This window comes from Staurois parvus, unplaced genomic scaffold (assembly GCF_062004578.1).
Source record: "Staurois parvus isolate SC_StPar_1 unplaced genomic scaffold, SC_StPar_1.0 ptg000217l, whole genome shotgun sequence".
NCBI classification, from domain to species: domain Eukaryota; kingdom Metazoa; phylum Chordata; class Amphibia; order Anura; family Ranidae; genus Staurois; species Staurois parvus.
This window is the reverse complement of record NW_028318013.1, coordinates 8,742,053-8,763,396: the sequence shown is the minus strand read 5'-3', so window position 1 is coordinate 8,763,396 and position 21,344 is coordinate 8,742,053. Positions and strand designations below refer to the sequence as shown.

The 21,344-nt window shown below is 41.2% G+C and overlaps 1 protein-coding gene across 8 annotated transcripts in view; it reads left to right on the top strand.

Annotated features, from left to right (window-relative positions):
- The window catches only part of NDE1 (nudE neurodevelopment protein 1), a 188,092-nt gene that overhangs the window by 51,752 nt on the left and 114,996 nt on the right, over positions 1-21,344 (top strand). For all 8 annotated transcript variants that reach the window (XR_016312993.1, XM_089679089.1, XM_089679090.1 and 5 more), the window contains 2 exons: positions 16,825-16,973; positions 17,898-18,034. Coding sequence is in view for 7 of the 8 variants with exons in the window: in XM_089679089.1 (XP_089535215.1) it covers positions 16,825-16,973; positions 17,898-18,034 (286 nt within the window). In the remaining variant the exon portion in view is untranslated. The remainder of the gene's footprint in view (positions 1-16,824; positions 16,974-17,897; positions 18,035-21,344) is intronic.

Here is a 21,344-nt window from a genome sequence, read left to right as displayed (position 1 = left end):
TCAAGCATGGTGGTGGGAGTGTCATGGTCTGGGGCTGCATGAGTGCTGCCAGCACTGGGGAGCTACAGTTCATTGAGGGAACCATGAATGCCAACATGTACTGTGACATACTGAAGCAGAGCATGATCCCCCTCTCTTCAGGTCCTGGGCCGCAGGGCAGTATTCGAACATAACGACCCCAAACACACCTGCAAGACGACCACTGCCTTGCTAAAGAAGCTGAGGGTAAAGGTGATGGACTGGCCAAGCATGTCTCCAGACCTAAACCCTATTGAGCATCTGTGGGGCATCCTCAAATGGAAGGTAGAGGAGCGCAAGGTCTCTAACATCCACCAGCTCTGTCGTCATGGAGGAGTAAAAAAGGACTCCAGTGGCAACCTGTGAAGCTCTGGTGAACTCCATGCCCAAGAGGGTTTACGGCAGTGCTGGAAAATAATGGTGGCCACACAAAATATTGACACTTTGGGCCCAATTTGGACATTTTCACTTAGGGGTGTACTCACCTTTTTTTTGCCAGCGGATTAGACATTAATGGCAGTGTAAATTTGCTGTCCCCTCAAAATAATTCAACACAGAGTTATACAAGCTGTACACTCACTACTTTAGCATGGGTTCACACTGATGTGGTGCAATTTCCGCACCGCATCATAACTACACCCAGTTCACACAAAGCATTGCAGGTGTGTATTTTACATTAACGACACCCCAAAACCAGTTCGCAGAATGCCATGCTATGTGCAGAAATCGGATTGCATAGGTTTTAACACCCATGCGATCTGATTCTATGCGGGCCAAAAAAAGGGACCTGCACTTTTTTTTTTTTTTGGTGCTATTTTGAGCCATACAAAATGTATGGCTCAAATTGCACCTCACAGAATTCGCATGTGAGTTGCACAGGAATGTGGTGCGGTTCCTGTGCGAATCACGTGCGGTATGTTGCACCACACAAGTGTGAACCCAGGCTTACATTGTAGCAAAGTGTAATTTCTTCACTGTTGTCACATGAAAAATATAGAATAGATACAAAAATGTAAGGTGTGTGTGTGTGTGTGTAATAAATATATATATTCACAGACTGGATATTAAAGGTCCTACACACCTCTGTTTTAAAATGTCAGGTTGAGACACCGATAAATCATTTCAGAACTTTTTTTTCCACCTTTTTGATGTAACCTATAAATTGAACAAACTGAAATCTTTTAGGTGGAGGGAAGTAAAAATTAAAAACTAAAATAGGGTTGCATAAGTGTGCACACCCTTAAACTAATACTTTGTTGCAGCACCTTTTGATTTTATTACAGCATGTAGTCTTTTTGGGTATGAGTCTATCAGCATGGCACATCTTGACTTGGCAATATATGGCCACTCTTCCTTGCTAAAACGCTCCAAATCTGTCAAATTTCTAGGGCATCTCCTGTGCACAGCCCTGTTAAGATCACCTCACAGATTTTCAATCGGATTCAAGTCTGGGCTCTGGCTGGACCATTCCAAAACTTTAATCTTTTTCAGGTGAAGTCATTCCTTTGTTGATTTGGATGTATGCTTTGAGTCATTGTCATGCTGAAAGATAAAGTTCCTCTTTATGTTCAGCTTTCTAGCAGAAGCCTGAAGGTTTTGTGCCAATAATGATTGGTATGTGCAGCTGTTCATAATTCTCTATACCTTGATTAAGGCCCCAGTTCCAGCTGAAGAAAAACAGCCCCAAAGAATGATGCCACCACCACCATGCTTCACTGCGGGTATGGTGTTCTTTTGGTGATGGGCAATTTTGTGTTTGCGCCAAACATCTTTTGGAATTGTGGCCAAAACTTTCAACCTTGGTTTCTTCAGACTATAATACATTTTTCCCACATGCTTTTGGGAGACTTCAGACGTGTTTTTGCAAAAGAAAGAAAAGGCTTATGTCTTGCCACTCTACCCCACAGCCCTGACATATGAAGAATACGGGAGATTGTTGTCACATGTACCACACAGCCAGTACTTGCCAGATATTCCTGCAGCACCTTTAATGTAGCTGTAGGCCTCTTGGCAGCCTCTCAGACCAGTTTTCTATTCATCTTTTCAGCAATTTTGGAAGGACATCCAGTTCTTGGTGATGTCACTGTTGGGCCATATTTTCTCCACTTGATGAGGTCTGTCTTCACTGTGTTCCATGATATATCGAATGCCTTGGAAATTCTTTTGTGCTCTTCTCCTGGCTGATACCTTTTAACAGTGAGATCCCTCTGATACTTTGGAAGCTCTCTGCAGACCATGCCTTTTGCTGTAGGATGCGACTAATAAAATGTCAGGAAAGACCTACTAGAACAGCTGAACTTTATTCGGGGTTAACCAGAGGCATTTTAAATGGCAGGTGTGTACTGACTCCTATTTAACATGATTTTGAACGGGATTGCTTAATTCTGAACAGAGCTACATCCCCAGTTGTAAGTGTGCACACTTAATGCAGCACCCCCTCAAAGATTTCAGTTTTTTTCAATTGAGTTGTACAGTTTTATAGGTCACTTTATTAAAGGTGTAAAAAGTTCTGAAATTTTTATTTTTTTATTCACATCACCGATTATCTGACATTTTCAACAGGGGTGTGTAGATACAGTTGTGGCCAAAATTATTCAACCCCCACTGAAATTGAGTGTTTTGGCCAGTTTGACATTGCTTTTGATCATTCAGTCATCTTGCTTACATTTACATTAAAGAGGCACTTGTAGGTCAGACAAATATAACATAACAGTTATAATGAAATAACCACAAATGTCTTTTCTGTGCTCACAGCATTATCAGTTTTATTCAACCCCCAAGTGACATTCAATCTTAGTACTTAGTACAGCATCCTTTTACAGTTATAACAGCTTTTAAACGTGAAGCATAGCTTGACACAAGTGTCTTGCAGCGATCTACGGGTATCTTCGCCCATTCTTCATGGGCAAAGGCCTCCAGTTCAGTCACATTCTTAGGCTTGCGCACTGCAACTGCTTTCTTTAAGTCCCACCAGAGGTTCTCAATCGGATTTAAGTCTGGTGACTGCGATGGCCACTCCAAAATGTTCCAGCCTTTCCTCTGCAACCATGCTCTAGTGGACTTGGAGGTATGCTTGGGATCATTGTCCTGTTGAAAGGTCCAACGTCTCCCAAGCCTCAGGTGTGTGACGGACTGCATCACGTTTCCATCCAATATCTCCTGGTACTGAAGAGAATTCATGGTACCTTGCACACGCTGAAGCTTCCCTGTACCTGCAGAAGCAAAACAGCCCCAAAGCATGATTGACCCTCCACCATGCTTCACAGTAGGCAAGGTGTTCTTTTCATCATAGGCCTTGTTCTTCCTCCTCCAAACATAGCGTTGATCCATGGGCCCAAACAGTTCTAATTTTGTTTCATCAGTCCACAGAACACTATCCCACAACTTTTGTGGTTTGTCCACATGGCTTTTGGCATACTGCAGTCGACTCTTCTTATTCTTTGGAGACAGCAAGGGGGTACGCCTGGGAGTTCTGGCACGGAGGCCTTCATTACGCAGTGTGCGTCTTATTGTCTGGGCTGAAACTTCTGTACCCACATCTGACAAATCTTTTCTCAGTTCCTCAGCAGTCACACGGGGACTTCTCTCCACTCTACGCTTCAGGTAGCGCACAGCAGTCGAAGTCAGCATCTTCTTTCTGCCACGACCAGGTAGCGTTTCAACAGTGCCCTTTGCCTTGAATTTGCGAATGATGCTTCCTAAGGTGTCTCTTGGTATGTTTAACATCTTTGCAATCTTCTTATAGCCATTGCCCTTCCTGTGAAGAGAAATCACCTCTTCTCTTGTCTTCCTGGACCATTCTCTTGCCTTCACCATGTTTGTAACCACACCAGTAAATGTCTAGAAGGAGCTGAGTATCACAGTCATTTTAAAGCTGCCTAATTGGTGCTTATTATGCTTGATTGCTGCTCGGTGACATCCACAGGTGTTTTCAATACCTGATGGAAAGCACCTGTATGAACCTCTGTTCTTCAGAGTGGTAGTCTTTAAGGGGTTGAATAATTGTGGCAATGAAGAAACCACATAAGAACCATTTACTACTGTATTACATAAACAATTGATGTCATTTTAGTTGCATTTGGGTAGTTACAACGTCCTTGTAGGATTTGATTCTGAATACAATTCCAAATGTACACTATAGTCCCTAAACCCCTTTACAGCATTGGGGGTTGAATAATTTTGGCCACAACTGTATATATTGGATACAGGCACAATTTTAGGTTTTTTTTTTTTTTTTTTTCCCATGGATTTACCAAAACATTTTCAAGCTACAGTTGCAAGAAAAAGTATGTGAACCCCTTGGGATTACGTGGAGTTTTGCGTGAATTGGGCATAAAATGTGCTCTGAACGTCATCTAAGTCACAATAGAAGAACACAGTCTGCTGAACATACTAAACAAACATTAGATGTTGCCATGGTTTAATTGCACATAACATGTAAACATTCACAGTGCAGGGAGGAAAAAGTATGTGAGGCCCTAGCTTAATGACTTCTCCCAGAGCTAATTGGAGCCAGGAGTGAGCCAACCTTGACCAGCTCCACAAAATTCAGCCCCTCGCAAATCACCTTAACCAAAAATTTGCAGATGTCTATACTCCCAAGCAAAAAATCTGCGTTGATGAGTCCCTCATTAATTTTTTTCTGGCCACCTTGCCTTCAAACAGTTTTTCTCCCCAGCAAATGTGCCAGATATGGGGTCCAGATGTAGAAGACCTGTGAGAGGACAAAAGGCTATACTTATAAGTTTCGGATTTACAAGGGAAAAGATAGTCATGTGGAGCCCCCCAGATGCCCAGACTATATGGGGAGTAGTGGCAAGATAGTTTGGGACTTGGTGGCATCCTTTTTCCATATGGGGCACCACTTATACATTGACAATTTTTATTCAAGCATGCCACTATTTAGACATTTTGTACAATCTTGGAATTGGCGAATGTGGCACCATGTGACCTAATGTGTGCCCACCAGTGGAAGTGGGTGGATGCAGGACAGTATATTCTCTAATGGTGGGCATACCACACTCCTTTTTTTTTTTTTTTTTTTTTTTTTTTTTTTTTTTTTTTCTTCTGGCAGAGATTTCTTTTTTTTTCATTCAGTCCACAGGCTGCATACTAAAACATGGCATATACAGTAATACCGCGGTTTATAAATAACTCTTAACGTAATTTTCGGTTTCCGAATGAAAATCCATTGAAACTAATGCCTCGGTTTACAAATGTTTTACACAATACGAAGTGTATGTCAGTGCTGATTTTTAAATGCAATTGACGTTTTTTTCTTTCGGTTTTGTATAACTATAGCTCGCATTAGCTGTCAGTTTCCCTGGAGCTAAAGGATTGTTTTGTATCTTTTAAGAAACTGAAAGGAAACATTGTTTCTTTTAATTTGGAGAAATGAACTAAAAAACTTTCTCTCTTTTAGGGGGGAAAGTGACAGATAAGTTTCTGAACTACTGTATAGTGAAGAAGAAAAAAACAACAGTAATTACATTTAAAAGCTGGCACCAACAGCGGAGTGTAAGAGAATTGCTGGCAATGAAAAAATTTTTTTAATTGCCAGTAATTCTTTTACGTTCAGCTGTCAGTGGGGAACCCCGCTGACAGCTGAAACATTAACACATGGTTGTCACTACTAAAATACCGCATAAGTTAATAAAATAACTCCTGCAGTATTTTAGTAGCGTTTACTGTTTTTCTGACCTTCGGAATGGATTAATTGGTTTTCAATGTATTCCTATGGGAAACCGTGTTTAGGTTTATGAATTTTTCGCTATACGAAATGTCCTACAGAACGAATTAAATTTGTAATCCGAGGTATTACTGTATACCCAACAAGGACCAGCGACATACTGGTACATCACTGGACTTGAATGGTTATACCAGGATGATGCCTACAGCTGCAGGCATCATCATGGGATCATTTTTTTTTTTTTTTTTCTTAGCCGGCGATCGGCTTTCATGTAAGAGCAATCCTAGTGGCAAATTGGCTGCAGGATTGCTTTTACAAGCAGCGGGATATGATGCCCCCTCCCCCACTGCTTTCCACGGCCTTCTCGGGCAGTCCCGTGCCATCGGGGCAACCTGAGAATGCAGCCGGTGTTTCTGCTAGCTGACCATAGAGCTGATTGGAGACCAGAATGGTGCCAATCATCTCTATAGCCTAAGAAATCGGAAGCTACGAGCATTTCATCACTTCAGTTTCACAGGATATAAACAGCACCATTTGTAAATTGGGAAAGCATATGATCACACCGATCTAGGTTTGATTAGATAATGTATGGGTAGAGGAGATATCTAGAGTCTGATAGAACCCAGATTTCTCAAAAAAGAATTTGACAATGCCCATTGAAGTTATAGGGGATATTTGCATTCCCTGTGATCACATTAAAAGTGATCAAAAAAAAAAAATGAAGGGGACAGTGTAAAAATAACAAAAAAAAAAAGAAAGTACCCTCGACCACCCCCCCCCCACGGTGCACGCGTGCATCTGCGTTTGTGAGCGTTGACCCTGTGCCAGTATGGAAACAGCGGTTGAACCATGCATGTGAGGTATCGCCACAAACGTCAGATCAAGGGCAGTAATTCTAACACTAGACTTCCTCTGTAGATCTAAAATGGTAGCTTGTAAAGGCTTTTAAAACATTGCCTATGAATATTAAAAATGTATGCAGTTTGTCACCATTGCACAGGGCATGCACAGTTTAAAAGCATGTAATGTTTGGTATCTGTTTACTCAGTATACCATCATCTTTTATATTTTACCAAATAATTGGGCAATATTTTGTTTGTGCATTAAAAGTAAAAAAAAAAAAATTTTTTTTTTTTAAATTGCGTTTGAAAAATCGCTGTGCGAGTACTATGTGATATAAAAAACTGCAGAACCCTCAATTTTATTCACTAGGGTGTTTGCTTTAAAAAAAATATATAATGTTTGGGGCTTAAATTAATTTCCTAGCAAAAAATACTGATTTTTTTTTTTTTTTTTTTTTTTTTTTTCATGTGAACAAAAAGTGTCAGAAAAGGCTTAGTCTTCAGGTGGTTAGAGTGAGTGATGTGTGGCATAAACTTCTAATGCTGGGTATAAAATGCCCCCACCCCCCAAAACGACCCCTTTTTGGAAAGTAAACACCCCAAACTATTTTGCTTAGAGGCATGTTGAATCAATAGAAGAATTTTATTTTTTACCACAAGTTTTTGAAAAATTGCAAAAAAAATTTTTTTTTTTTTTTACACAAAATTGTCATTTAAATTATTTATTGCTCACACATGCCATGGGTATATGTGGAAATACTCCCCAAAATACATTCTGCTACTTCTCTCGAGTATGGGGGTACCACATGTGAGAGACGTTTTGGCAGTCTAGCCAAGTACAGGACCCCAAAATCCAATAAGCACCATCAGGCTTTTAAAGGGCTATGTCTCCTCATTACACTTCCTGACTACCTTTCAGTTTCGAAGGCCCTGAAATACCAGGATAGTACCAACCCCCCCCCCCCCCGCAAATGACAACTTTTTGGAAAGTAGACACCCCAAGGCATTTGATAAGCGTGGTGAGTATTTTGCAGATCTTGTTTGGTGCCACAAGTTTTTTAAAATTTGAAGAAGAAAAACAAAAACATATATTTTTTCTTTTCTTTTTTTTTAGATTTCAAAACCTTGTGAGAAAAAATGAGATCTGCAAAATACTCACCATGCTTCTTTTTAAATTCGTCGGGGTGTCTACTTTCCAAAAGTAGATCATTTGAGGGGTTTGGTGCTATCCTGGCATTTCAGTGCCTCCAAAACTGTGATGGGTAGTGAGGAAGTGAAATGAGGAAGTTACGCACCTTCCGGGTTTCAAAGTGGTCATTGGATTTCAGGCTCCTGTATGTGGCTAGGCTCCCAAAAAGTCCAACATGTGGTACCCCCATACTCGGTAGAAGTAGCAGAATGTATTTTGGGGTGTAATTCCACATATACCCATGACTTGTGCGAGAAATATCATTTAAATTACAACTTTGTGTGGGGGAAAAAAAAACCTTTTTTTTTTTTAATACACAAAGTTTCTGGAAAATGAAAAAATCTTCCATGAACTCCATATACCTCTCAGCAGATGGCTTAGAGTGTCTACTTTCTGAAAAGGGGTCATTTGGGGGTGATTGTACCAGGGGAGGACTGACCATTTGGAAACTCGGGCACTGCCCGAGGGCCTGGGGTCCGTAGGGGGCTCCATGAAATGCCTCTGGTATCTTTTCATAGACTTTTTTTGAGTTTGGGCAAGGACACAGGGGCCCCATGATCCCCTATTGTCCGGGAGCCCCTTGAGTTGTCAGTCTGCCCGTGGTTTGTACTATCCTGGTATTTTAGCACCTCAAGAAATGTGATGGGCAGTCAGAAAGTAAAAGCTGTGTAAATTCCATTTTTACTATACCATAGTTTGTAGATGCTATAACTTTCACACAAAGCAATAAATATACACTTATTGTGAATTTTTTTTTTTTTCTACCAAAAACATTACATTTTGGCCTAAATTTATAAATTAAATTTGAGTTTACAATATATTTTTATAGTTGAAAGTAAGAAATATAGTTTTTTTTCTTCAAAATTTTCGGGTTTTTTTTGTTTATGGTGTGAAAAATAAAAAGTGCACAGGTGATCAAATACCACCAAAAGAAAGCTATATTTGTGTGAAAAAAGGACATAAATTTCGTACAGCATTGCATGACCGCGCAATTATCAGTTGAATTAGTGCAGCGCCGAGTAGCAAAAAGAGGCCTGGTCATTAAGGGAGGTAAATCCTCTAAAGGGCAAATGGTTAATGTTTTTTAAAAACTTTAAATTTTTAATCTTGCACTAAAAGAAAAAGCTGATGCGTTTTTTTTAGATACAGAAATCAATAAAACTAGAGAGAATCTCCTCCCTTTTGTGGAGAATAAAGAGTATAAAGTGGAGTCTGATAAATTACAACAGATAATCACAAAGATTATAAGGAGGATAACGTCTTTTTAAGTGGCAAATACCCACTGACATGAATGTGGAGGCTAACAAAACACATAATGTCAGATTTGACACCAGAGGACCCCCTCCGTCACTGAAACCTTTTTTCAGGAGACTCTCTAGTGCTGATTCGAGGGGATATTATCCCCAGGCACAGCATTCTAGAAGAGATACCCTGGAGAGTGCCTCATCTATGGATGAGGATATGTTCCACATTCCCACTTCTAACATGTTCCATGCACTACAAGATTTGCAAGATGATGAGATGGGCACAAGAGATATGAGATCTGTACATTACTCAGATAATAGTTTTCGAAATAGGAGACCAGGACAATTTTTACCTCTAAGGGTGGTGCCCCCAAGAGGAGACAAATGGGTAATACTGCACATGCATCCCCATACCATAATGGGAAGAGCTCTAATAGAAACTTCTCCTTCTCACGAGATGATGATACAGCCCTCCCTATACAGAACAGGGACTCTCATAATGCAAATAGGCCTTATGCCCATTCAAGGACTAACCATCAGGGCCACAAGGACTATCGAAACACTCACTACACTGATCATCCCTATGACCATCCATCACATTTTCATGGTCACTCTTGAGGCCATAACAATACATCACAATGTGATGCATATTATTCTGATCACAGGAGGAGGTCCCCCTCATGTGCACCATAATAACGGACCACAACATAATGTGAATCAATCCCACAATCAGAATTTTTTAGGGGTGAGATACAACAAAGGAATTTTACATCTGGAAGAGGCACCAGAGGAGGAAAGCGGGTCAACACTCCAAAAGAAGGCGGACTTAGCCAGTAATGGTATATTCAATCTCAGTAAAGTAGCATTAACCCCTGAAGAAACTAGTTTACTCAAAGGCTTGAAGCATGCTCCTCAGGCCAAACGTATTAAGTTCCAGGCCTGAATCGATATTCATACATAATGTCGCATTGAAGAAATATTTCTTACAAAACCCGATAGTGACTAAACCTTCAACCATGAATACTGCCAAAAATTCCAATCTTAGAAACCCCTCTCTGTTTTAGTCCTCCTGCGAGCAACAATAGATTATTTATTTCAAAATTTTTTTATTGAAGATTTTCAATAACCGGGTAATGTTATAATAATGACGTTCAGTTCAATAAAAATTCATACAATACAATATTGGAGCATGTGTACCCCACCATTTGGCTGGGGAAAAGGAATAAGGCAATAGCGACATAGGTAGATATGGATATATACTGAACTTTGGTGAGGTGTAGAAAATGCTAGAGGGGTGTAAACATGGGGAGAACAGGAAGAGGGTAGGGAGAGGAGGAGGAAGTTATAATGGGATGGGGGGAGGAGTACCAGTCTAAAGTGGATGGGTAATTCAATTGTTTGTACAAAATCAGGCTTGTACTGAGCAATTGGGATGTTTTAACCAGTTAGTCCATTGGGAATTAAATTTGGATTGGGTGGAGTTGTTGAGGGCCGATCCTTTTTTTCCAGTTCGTATTGGAAATTAAGATCTGTAATTAGTGATTTGAGAGAAGGGGCAGTAGTGGTGTTCCATAATCTGGTTATAGTGTTTTTTCCTGCGAAAAGTATGTGGACAATTATGGTGCGAGAGGTATAGGGGAATTTTTCAATCCCAATATGTAAAAGCGCAAGTAGAGGGTTTGGGTTGATCACTGTTTGGGTTATTTCAGAGAGTAGTTGGAAGACACGTTTCCAAAACGATTGAATTGATTTGCATGACCATAATATATGTAGTGTTGAACCTATGTCTCCGCATTGTCGCCAGCAAGAGGCGGAGTGTTTTGGGTAATACATGGCAAGTTTGACTGGGGTTAGATACCATTGGTGGAGGATTTTTAAGTATGCTTCCCACTGTGAACTGTAGCAGGATGATTTGTAAGTGGTATTAAATGCTGTGCTCCATGCATGTGATGTAATTGTTTCTGAGAGAGTTTTTTCCCAGTTGGATAAGGAGGTAGATTTTAAAGCAAATTGCATGTTCGTTATGTATTTGTAGAAAGTGGAGATACCTTTACCTGGGTATTGTGGCTTTGTAAAGAAAAGGTAGGCAGTATTAGGGATTTTTGTGGTGTGAGATATACTCTTTGTTTGCATACAGTGGGCAATCCTTAAGTAGGTGAAGTATTCCGTGGATGGTAAATTGAACGTGGTGTGGAGAATTTGAAATGGCTGCAGGGCGTGGTCTTTATAGAGGTCTGTTATTTTGTGTATGTTTTGTTTTTCCCATTGGGATAGGTCCAGTGAGGGTGTAATGGAGTGTAATATTTCAATTGGGGTGAGAATTCGTTTGGGGTTTATGTATTCCATGGTCAGAAGATCACGCCAGGCTTGAAGGGCGGCTTGGATATATGGGTGTTTTAATTGGTAATTGGTTTGTAGCATTGTAGGAATTAGGAGTAAATTTTGGGGTTTAAGTGGATGGAAGGGTAAGGTTTCCATTGTAGACCAAATTTTTTCTCTAGTTGGGTTCCACCAAAAATATATTTGGTCCAGAAGAATAGCGTTTATAGTAGGTTTTTAAATGTGGAAGGCCCGCGCCTCCTTTGGAAGATGGGCGTATTAAGAGATTGGTAGTGCATCTAGGTTTTTTAGAGTTCCATACAAATCTGGAGAGAATCGATTGCAATTTGGAAAGGAAGGTGTTAGGAACTGGTATGGGGAGTGTGCGAAAAATGTACAGGATTTTTGGTAGGATGTACATTTGCAAGGTCGCAACTCGGCCTAATTTGGAGAGTTCTGAGGTGCGTAGGGTGGCAATTTCTTGGGGTATAGTTTCAAGTAGTGTTTTATGGTTTGATGAGAATAGTTGGTCTGTTGTTGAAGTGAGTTTGATTCCTAAATAGGGAATGCTATTTTTTTCCCCAAGAGAAGGGGAATTGTTTAACAAGTAATATTTGGGAATGATGTGGTGTGTGGAGGTTTAAAATTGAAGATTTGGGTTCATTGAGTTTATAATAGGAAACCATTGAGTGGTGTTGGAGGTGCGTTTGTATTGTTTTGAGGGATTTGGTTGGGTTGGTAATCCATCAATATGTCGTCGTCTGCAAATAGGCTAATTTTATGTTCAGTGTTAAGGTATTTGATGCCAGTAAATGCCGGGTTATCTCTGAGATTAGAGGCTAGGCGTTCAATGAGCAACGCAAATATGATGGGGGATAGTGGGCATCCTTGTCTAGTACCATTGGTGATATCAAAGGGTTCTGATAATGTTTTTTGTCTGTTAATACTCTGGCTGAAGGGAGGGAATATAGTGCTAGGATGGCTGTTAGCATCCATCCTGTAATTCCAAATTTCTGTAATGTCAATCGCATAAATAGCCAATGTATTTGATCAAATGCTTTTTCTGCATCTGATAGGAGTATTGAGGGCTGTTTGATATGTTCTAAATGGTGCAGAAGAGTTATAAGTCTTCTGGTGGCATCGGGTGCTTGGCAGCCTGTTATGAATCCTACTTGGTCTGGGTGTATTAAGTTAGGAAGATAAGGGATTAATCTGCGAGCTATAATTTTTGCATAAAGTTTTATGTCTGTGTTAAGTAGGGAGATTGGTCTATAATTTTGGACGAGTTGCGGGTCTTTACCAGGTTTTGGGATTGTTGTTATTGATTGTAGCATGTCTTTGGGGAATATGCCAGTGGTGGCAGCATGGTTAAAGAGTTTGGATAGGTATGGTGCTAGATTTGGGGCAAAATATTTGTAAAATTTGTTCGTATAACCGTCGTTTCCGGGAGATTTGTTAAGAGGGAGTGTTTTGGTAATATTTTCTATTTCTGTGATAGATATCGGAGTAGATATAGCGTCAAGTTGGGATGGGGAGAGTTGGGAGTTTGGTTGTGTGAAGAAATTGTATGGATGTAAGTGTTGGTTGGATGGTGTCAGGATCGTTTTTAAGATTATATAGTTATTGGTAATAGGTTGCAAAGGCGTTAGCTATTTCTTGTGTATTTGTGGTTAAAGTATGTGTGGTTGGGTGATGAACTGAGGATATTTTGGTTTTTAGGCGTCACTGTTTAATCATTTTGGTTAATAAGGCGTTAGCTTTGTTGCTCATGGAGTAAAATTTAGCTTTAGTTTTTTGAAGGTTGAGGTCGTATTTATAAAGTAGGAGGGTTTTGAGTTTGTTTCTATCCGTGGCAAGGGAAGTAGAGGTTGAGGGGTCTGGGGATGTTTTGTTTAATTCTTCTCTTGTTTTAATTGACATGAGGAGTTCATCTATTTTGTTGGTTTCTTTGTTTAGAGATACAGGCGTTTAGTTGAATAAGAATACCTCTCATGTATGCCTTGTAGGTAGACCATAGTATAGGTATAGAAATATCAGGCGATTCATTAATTTAAAAAAACAGGTTACGAGCGTTTAGTATATGTTTTCTGTGGTCTGGATTCTTCAGTAAGGTTTAGTTCAATCTCCATATTGGAGGGATCGAAGAATGTTGATTGTGGTCCAGAGTGATGGAAATTGGCACCATAACATGGTCGGACCACGCTCCAATCTTGGAGGAGGTGATATGTTGTAAGGTCCACTTGTCTGTGATAAAAAAAAATCAATTCTGGAATAGCAGAGAATAATAGGTGTAGTCTTTTTCTGTACCGTGTTGGCATCGCCATATGTCGTAGAGGTCATTGTTGTGTAGAAAACGCTTAAAAGTATGTTTAAAGGAGCTTTTACTGGAAGAAGAGTCCAGGAGTGGGTTGTTTATGATGTTGAAGTCTCCTCCTAGTAGTAGTCTGCCTTGTCTCTGGGTAGTAATGATTGTGATTAGTTTGTTGTAGAATTGGAGTTGGTTGATATTTGGCCCATAGATATTGACCAGGGTATATAGGATTTCGTTGATCTTGCATATTAAAATATGGTAGCGGCCTTGTGGATCTGCTAATTCTGAGATATATTGGAATTGGAGGGAGTCTCTTATGGCGGTGATGACGCCATTCTTTTTCTTGGAGTTGGTTGCCATAAATATTGATGAGAAGTGGTGTAGGTTAAATTTGGGAATTTTGGAGGAGGTAAAGTGGGATTCTTGAAGGAAAAGAACATCAGTTTGCAGCGAGCGAGCTTCTTTTTGCAGTAGAGATCTCTTGTAAGGAGAGTTGAGGCCTCGGACATTCAAAGATGATATGCTAATCATATTGTTGGGTATATACGGGTTGCGTGGAGTAGGAGAGATAATTCGTAAGTTGTGTGAAAAGTTGAATATTTCTTTGTCTGGATGTAAAGCTTCCATAGAGAAGAAGTAGTGATCTTGATATGTTCGCTGGTCTGAAGAGGTTATTTCTGCTTGTAGTAGAGGTGTTTGAGGGAAAGGAGGTTGATGTGAGCGACTGGTGGTATGAGGTGGGTAGGGGGTTAAAAAAAAAAACTTGTGCAAAATACAAGTAACATGTAGCAGATGTTGCTACTGTGTAACGGGGGAACCGAAACATACATGACTCAAGAAAGGAGTCATGTTGACGAAAAACTTGAAGTTTAGAAATGTTCGGTTAGGGCCCGTCTGTCAGCCTTTAGTGGTTTTGAGATGATACCCAGTGTGTCGGGTAGTAAATGGTGTTAGGGATTTTTTGGTTCAGGACTATTCTGCTTCCATTTGTTGTGGTCGGGTTGAAGTGGATTTATGGGAGTCCAAGGGTAGGATGTTCCATGTCTTCAGGAGTTTTATGCCTGCCTCTAGGTTTTTGACTGTGTAGAGCCTTCCTTGATGCTTAACGATGAGCTTCGTGGGGAAACCCCATTGGTAGGCGATACCATGGTTCTGCAGCGCTTTGGTTATGGTAATAAGTTTCTTGCAGTTGAGAAGTGTAGCTTTGGATTTATCCACAAACAATTTTATTTTCGCCTGAGAAGCCGGAATTGAGGTAGGGTTTCTAGCAGCCGTCATGATTTTTTTCCTTCTTCACGTGGTATTCCGCGGAATTTAATATTGTTGCACCTGGAGTGGTCTTCTAGGTCTGCCAATTTTAGGTTAATTTGTTCTATGTCAGCTCCGTGGTCTGTGTGGGCGTCTGAGGTCATTGTGTGCCATGAACATTTCACCCATTCTGTTCTCAATATGGCGGATGCGTCTGTCCTGATTTTGTACCGCGGATGAGATTTGCGATATAGTTGCTGTCAGGTCGTCATGTATTGTTTGTCGCAGGGATTGTAGCATACTTTTCATTGAAATTTCAGTGATAGGATGGTCAGAAGCAGGAAAGTTTTCAATTAAAGATGGAGTAGAAATGGAAGTAATTGTAGGAGGAGAGGAAGGTTGCAGGTCAGAAACAGATTGTATGTCCAGTCTGGATCTGGACTTTGCAGCACTACTTGTAGAAGGAGACAGGGGCGGAGAGGACTCACCCGGGTCTCCTGGGTATAGTGGTGCCTTGAGCCTGGGGTCCATGTTCTGCGCTGTGTCCCCCTCTGCTTGTGTGAGGAGACTGTCAGCTGAGGAGCCGGCGCCATCTTGGATGCAGGGGAGAAGCTCGTCAGCTTCCCTGGCTGCCCTGGTGATCTGCGGCGTCGGGGCATGGTCCGGAGGATGGTAAGAGCCTCTGTATCCCCTTATGTCTCTGGGGAAAGACTGCGGTGTCTCTGGGTCCGGTGTGTGCCGCGGTTAGGCTGACGGCGAGACGGAGCTCTCACTCACAAGCTGTCATCCCAGAGCCGGCCGCGCATGCGCCCCAGCAACAATAGATTGTCACGCTGATATTGTATGATCAATATATTCACGTAAGCACCTTATGATTGCATTTGACACTTATTTCTAGCGATGCACTTAAATTTGTACTCCTATATTGTGGGTTTTGTTACCTTGCCTTCATTGTGCTAGCAGCTATTCTGCTCTCCGCGCTCACCTTACATCTTGCGCTATTACTACGGAATATCTGTTTTTATATTGCATGGATTTGGAGCCAAAGGGCCTATGGGGACATAGCACGTGGAAGGAACACTTTATGGATTTGAAAGTTTGAAGGTCAGAGTCCTCTGATTGTGCTGTACCAGATGAGGCTGGGCCTGCCCTTTTTTTTAACCTCCCAAGACTTCTTATTGGGAAGCCTAGTGGACCACTAGGAAGGCATAAATTGCACAGTGTCATTGCTTATAAGGTTAGGAAAAAGTGGTGTGTGTGTGTGTGTGTGTGTGTGTGTGTGTGTTCAAAGCTGTTGATGCTGTTGTACCAATGAGAGGGATCATCATTTTAACTGCTCTTACTGTAAAAGACCCTCTTCACAGTCTAAGTTTAAATGTCCTTTCTTCTAACCTCAAATTGTGGGCACGTGTCTTCGTCTCGGACCTTGGAGTACTCTATAACAGTTACTGAAGTTACATAAGATTTATTTGTACAATGTAATCATATACCCACTTAAGTGCCTCTTCATAAGAGTGAATAACTAATCTATGTAATTGATCCTCATAACAGAGGTCCTCCTTCCCCTTTATTAATTTTGTTGTCTGTCGCTGAACTCCTAATTCAGCAATGTCTTTTTTTCTGAGGACTGGTGAAAAATAATAAACTGAATATGCAAGATGAGGCAAACCAAATTTTTGTAAAAGGGTAACCCCTCCCTCTTTACAGTACAGGTCGCATCTTCTGATGCAATATTGTCAACCTATTTTCAGTTTGAATTGCACAGATCTGTGACAGGGTAACTTTAAAAGATAGTTCCTTGTCTGACATTCCCAGGTACCAAACATTTACGGTGTACTTCAAATGCAATTTCACTTTTAGTTTATCATTAATAGGCAAATATTACATTTTGCCTTTTTCTTTTACACTGTTTCTTAGAACAAACAAATTGTACAACCATGACTGACTGGCTTTTCTAAATGCAGGAGAAGTATGAAGAGCAACATACAGAAAGCTACCTGCACATCTCTACACTTGAAAATGACCTTTCACAAACGAGAGCAGTCAAAGACCAACTACAGAAATATGTCCGAGAACTGGAACAAGCTAATGATGACTTGGAAAGAGTAAAGAGGTATGTGAGCTTGAGGGCTTTTCTTTTTTTAATATCCCTTATTTTCAGTTAGTGGTTTGTTTTCAGACTTTTGTATTTTAAAGTGAATATCAGGTCAAAAAAATTTACACAAAGTTGTCCCTGCAAAACAAGAATGTAAATGCTGACCCCTTCTGCCTGCATTGACCCAATCAAGAAACATTTTCAGAGTGTGTGTTGATGTGATGTCGCCTGAAACGCTTAGTGGTTCCACCTGCCAACTTCCACATCACTACTGTACCCCATGTTGTGGTAGAGGTAAGTATTAACCATCTTCTTTTACATGGGCACCTTGGTATGGATTTTTAAAGACCTGACTGGGTCACTTTAAATGTCACAACTTTTCAAAGGGATTTTCACTATATGGTTATCTTGAGCTTTGCAATTTGTAGAAAGGTAAGCGTGTTTGCACATGCACAACAAAAAAAAAAGTTCTGAACAGGCAGGTTTGAAACTACAGATCACATTAAAGTAGTACTCCTAAGTGTGTGTCCATGTCCATTCAATTTGATTAAAAGGATCCTGTATTGTTAGGATGAATTTCATGCAGTGGCTACACATAGTTTTTCGTGCCTACGGTGCTCCCTTTTATTTTATTTCCCCCCCCCCCCCCCCCCCCATCATGAATTTGACAAAGGTTGTACCCCTTACCAACCTGATCAGCTGGAATGTGAGGAAAATCCCCTCTTAGAGAGTTGCTACAGAAACCAGTGTCCTCACTGGGAAATGTAGCCTCCTATTCCTGTTCTAGCATCTCAACGTTTTTTGTTTTTTTTTTTTTACCCTCCCATCACTCCTGATGACTGTGGTGATTGTACAGTTGTATAGCATTATGTTCTTGGGTTTAGATGTATTTCAATAGTTTTTGATGTTTTTGTGTACTGATCCAGTGTTTGCTTTAAACAGAGCCACCATCATATCTCTCGAGGACTTTGAACAGCGTTTGAATCAAGCAATTGAGAGAAATGCATTCCTTGAAAGTGAGCTAGATGAGAAGGAAAATAATTTGGAATGCATCCAGAGGTTAAAAGATGAAACCAGAGGTGAGGCAAATAGTGCTTCTGTGTTTGAGTCCAGGTATATTACAGATGCTTGGTGTCAAAGTGAAGATTTGCTATGTTATAGTAATAGCAGTACCCTAAAAGTGTGCATCTTCTGGTCTTGTCATCCTACTAAAAAAATAGTAGTATACTGCCTCTGCTTGAGTGTCATAGCTGTGTTACTGCAGTGTGAAGTTGTTCAAGGCCCTCTGCCTCTGACTGCTAGCCTCGCAAGGTTTTGGTAGTATTGCTACGGTGCTGCTCACTGGTCTCCTTGTTGGAGCGAAAACTGTACCAGAGGATATGCAGTGTATCTTCTGTTTCCTTCTGTGGATCTGTACCTTGATCATTCATCCAATTGCTAGTTATCGAGGGTCAGTGCTGACATGACCAAGATTGCTGCCTCCACTTAGAGGCACAGTGCATAATAAGGCAAGGTAAATCAGTAACTGGGGGAGAAAAGGGACAATGCTGGTGACTAGTCCTCTACTTGCCTTTTTTGCCCACCGCTTCCATAATTCTTGTCCTCTTTATCCTTCTTAAGCATGGGTCTCCATGTCATGAGAATCCTAATACATTCCAGAGGAGAACTCGGCTTTGCACATTTCTAGTTCTCCGTTCCTGCTGAAAAATGTTTTCCTAGAAATCAGAAACCAGTTGGTTAAACAGCAAGTTATGATGATTGCATATGTTTGCATGTAAATAAACCTCCCTGGTGGCTGTTGTCTAAAGCCATTATGTTTACACTAGACCTCTGTAACTGTCAGATTTGTTCCTGATGATGTTATAACTAGCTAATCATGGGGATCACAGGTTTACTTACAAATACAGACTCACCAACCTACCTTCTTACCAAGGCACCCGACATCCTTCCCTGCCACCTGTTTTGGGGATTTGTCTTTGCACACCGTGGCCCCTGTCTTATGTGCATAGGGGTGGGTGGTATGATTTAGGCCCGAAGCAGTATGTCACAACACTTCTGTAACATTTAAAATGGTTTGTGCAGCTGTGACATAAAGAGCAACACCACCCACCCAGCCGAGAAGCTTTTGTTCCATTCCCTGTGTAACGGGTTTAGCTCGGCGGTGGGTGGGTGTGACCCCCTGGATGGGTGCACAACACAAAAAGACAGGCACAGCACAACAACAGTGGAGGTGAAAAAACAAAAAGGTGCAGTTTATTTACAATATGTACAGAAAATGTCAAACCAAAAAGAAACATCAAATTAAATCCTGGCCAACTTGGCTACTTACTGTACCAACAGCTTTCCCTAGCTACCCACTAGGTACAGCCTGATGCTATACCTAGTTGCTAGTGGTTGGAGGCTAGCCACACAGGCTTTTGTCTCCCTGCACACAGATAAGATGTTTGCTCCCCCAGTCAGCTCAGGCACAGATCTGGTTCCAGGTTGGAGCAACTCCCTAAGCAAGCTGGGAAGTTTTATACCAGCCTTAATGAGCCCACTACCTTCAGCTGGGCTCATTACCTCAGTGCTGAAGGACTCAGCACTTCCCTCTAGTGGAACAAATCCCCATAAAGTCTGAACCTTGGACAAATGTATCGTCCATCCAGGACGCAACCAGGTGAAACACAGGACAGCTGCACATCCCTTTTTTTTTTTTTTTTTTTTTTTTTTTTTTTTTTTTCTTTTTCTCCACCACAACAGGTTGTAATTCCCCCTCAAGCTATGGAAATGCTGCTTCTGGCTCTTTGGGCCTCAGTTGCTATACCTCCAGAGTCTCCCCTTCTCTCCTCAGGGACCCCCATGCCTCATTTTTCTAATTCGAGTGGAATGTTCAGATGAGTGTGTCCTGTGGCCTCCATCAGTGCATAGTGTTTTTCTTATTGATGACCGTAAAAAGTGAACATTTTGGAGTCTGAGAACTCCTCTTAGGAGAATGGGCACTCCACTTCTCCCAAGCTACAAGAAACCCTTTTTAGTTTCTGATGGACAAGTTAGGCTCATGTTTGAATTTAAAGCTATTTCCACCTTCTGGACCGAAGGTCTCCAGTATGGGATTGCTTCTCATGCCCTACAAGGAAGGACCTACTAGATCCTTTCAGCTCATCCATTAGTACAGGGTTTTCTGTATGAAGACTGGTCAAGGCCAGACAAAAGCTGTATTCTCCCAAAAGGTTTGCTCAGCAGTGCCCAGTTGAGGAGGCTTACTACAAAACGTAAAGGGTTTCAGTGATGAATCCAGCTATTTCCTGCCTCAAAAAAAGACCTGATAGTTATGTTTGAATATTCCCCACTCTTCAAAGACCCAACGAATAAGAGTTTTTAGAGGTCTCTTGCTCTGTCAAGCTTGGCCATGCAAACAGTGTTTTCTATGGCTGTTTGTTGGGCCCTAGTAGGTTCTCTGGCTGCATAACTGGTCTCAAAGAATCCAAAGTAATGCAAAAATTTGCGGGACTTTTAATATGCCACCCAGGAGACCATATATAGCATCTGACAAATCAACATACAAATATGTGTAAAAAAAAAAAAAAACCTAAAATGCACATACAGTGCCCTAACAAAATATTGTTTCTCCTGCTTCAGCTTTTTTTTTTTTTTTTTTTTTTGTGGGTAGCAGTGGGCGAATGGCATTTCAGTTTGTTGCTCTTCTCTTTTCAGCCTGTTCCTGGGCCCTTAGGTTTTCACCAAGGTGCTTGCCCTAATCCCTGCTATGTTGCACTCTCTCAGGGAATCCACATTATCCGCTATCTGGACAATCTTCTATTGAAGGAAATCCTCTGCCTATGCCATCGCAGTCCACACTTCCAAGCATTGGGTGGATCATTGTCCTCAGTTTTATGTTGGATCTGACCCACTGCTGGAGACATGGCCTAGGCCAGGATGTTTAACGGGAGCAAGTGTTTACCCTCCGTTCTTACATCTGGACCCTTCTCTCAAAGAAGCTCCCTTTTTGGCCTGATTTTTTTATTTTTTTTTTTTGAAGTACTGGGCCTCAAGTTAGCCTCCTTCAAGGCCGCAATGTTTGCCTTGTCTCACTCTGCCTCTGCAACTCATTGTGTTGACTGCATGGGGAAAGCTCCCATAGTCTCTGGACTGGGCCATACAAGCCCATTATGTGGCTGACCTTATTACTCACCAACTCTGCACTGGCATCTGGGAAATTCTTTCTTCCATTTTTCTTGTCATTTTCTCACAACTGAGGGCAGCCTGTCAGGTTGAAAAGGAAGTCCCACAGATGGAAACTGTCCAAAGGATGTTCTTATCGAGGGAGTCTAGACTTTCCCTCAACAATCTCTCAATCAAAGAGCCACTGCCTGATGCCGCAGACTGACCCTTGAGGGTTCGGTTACA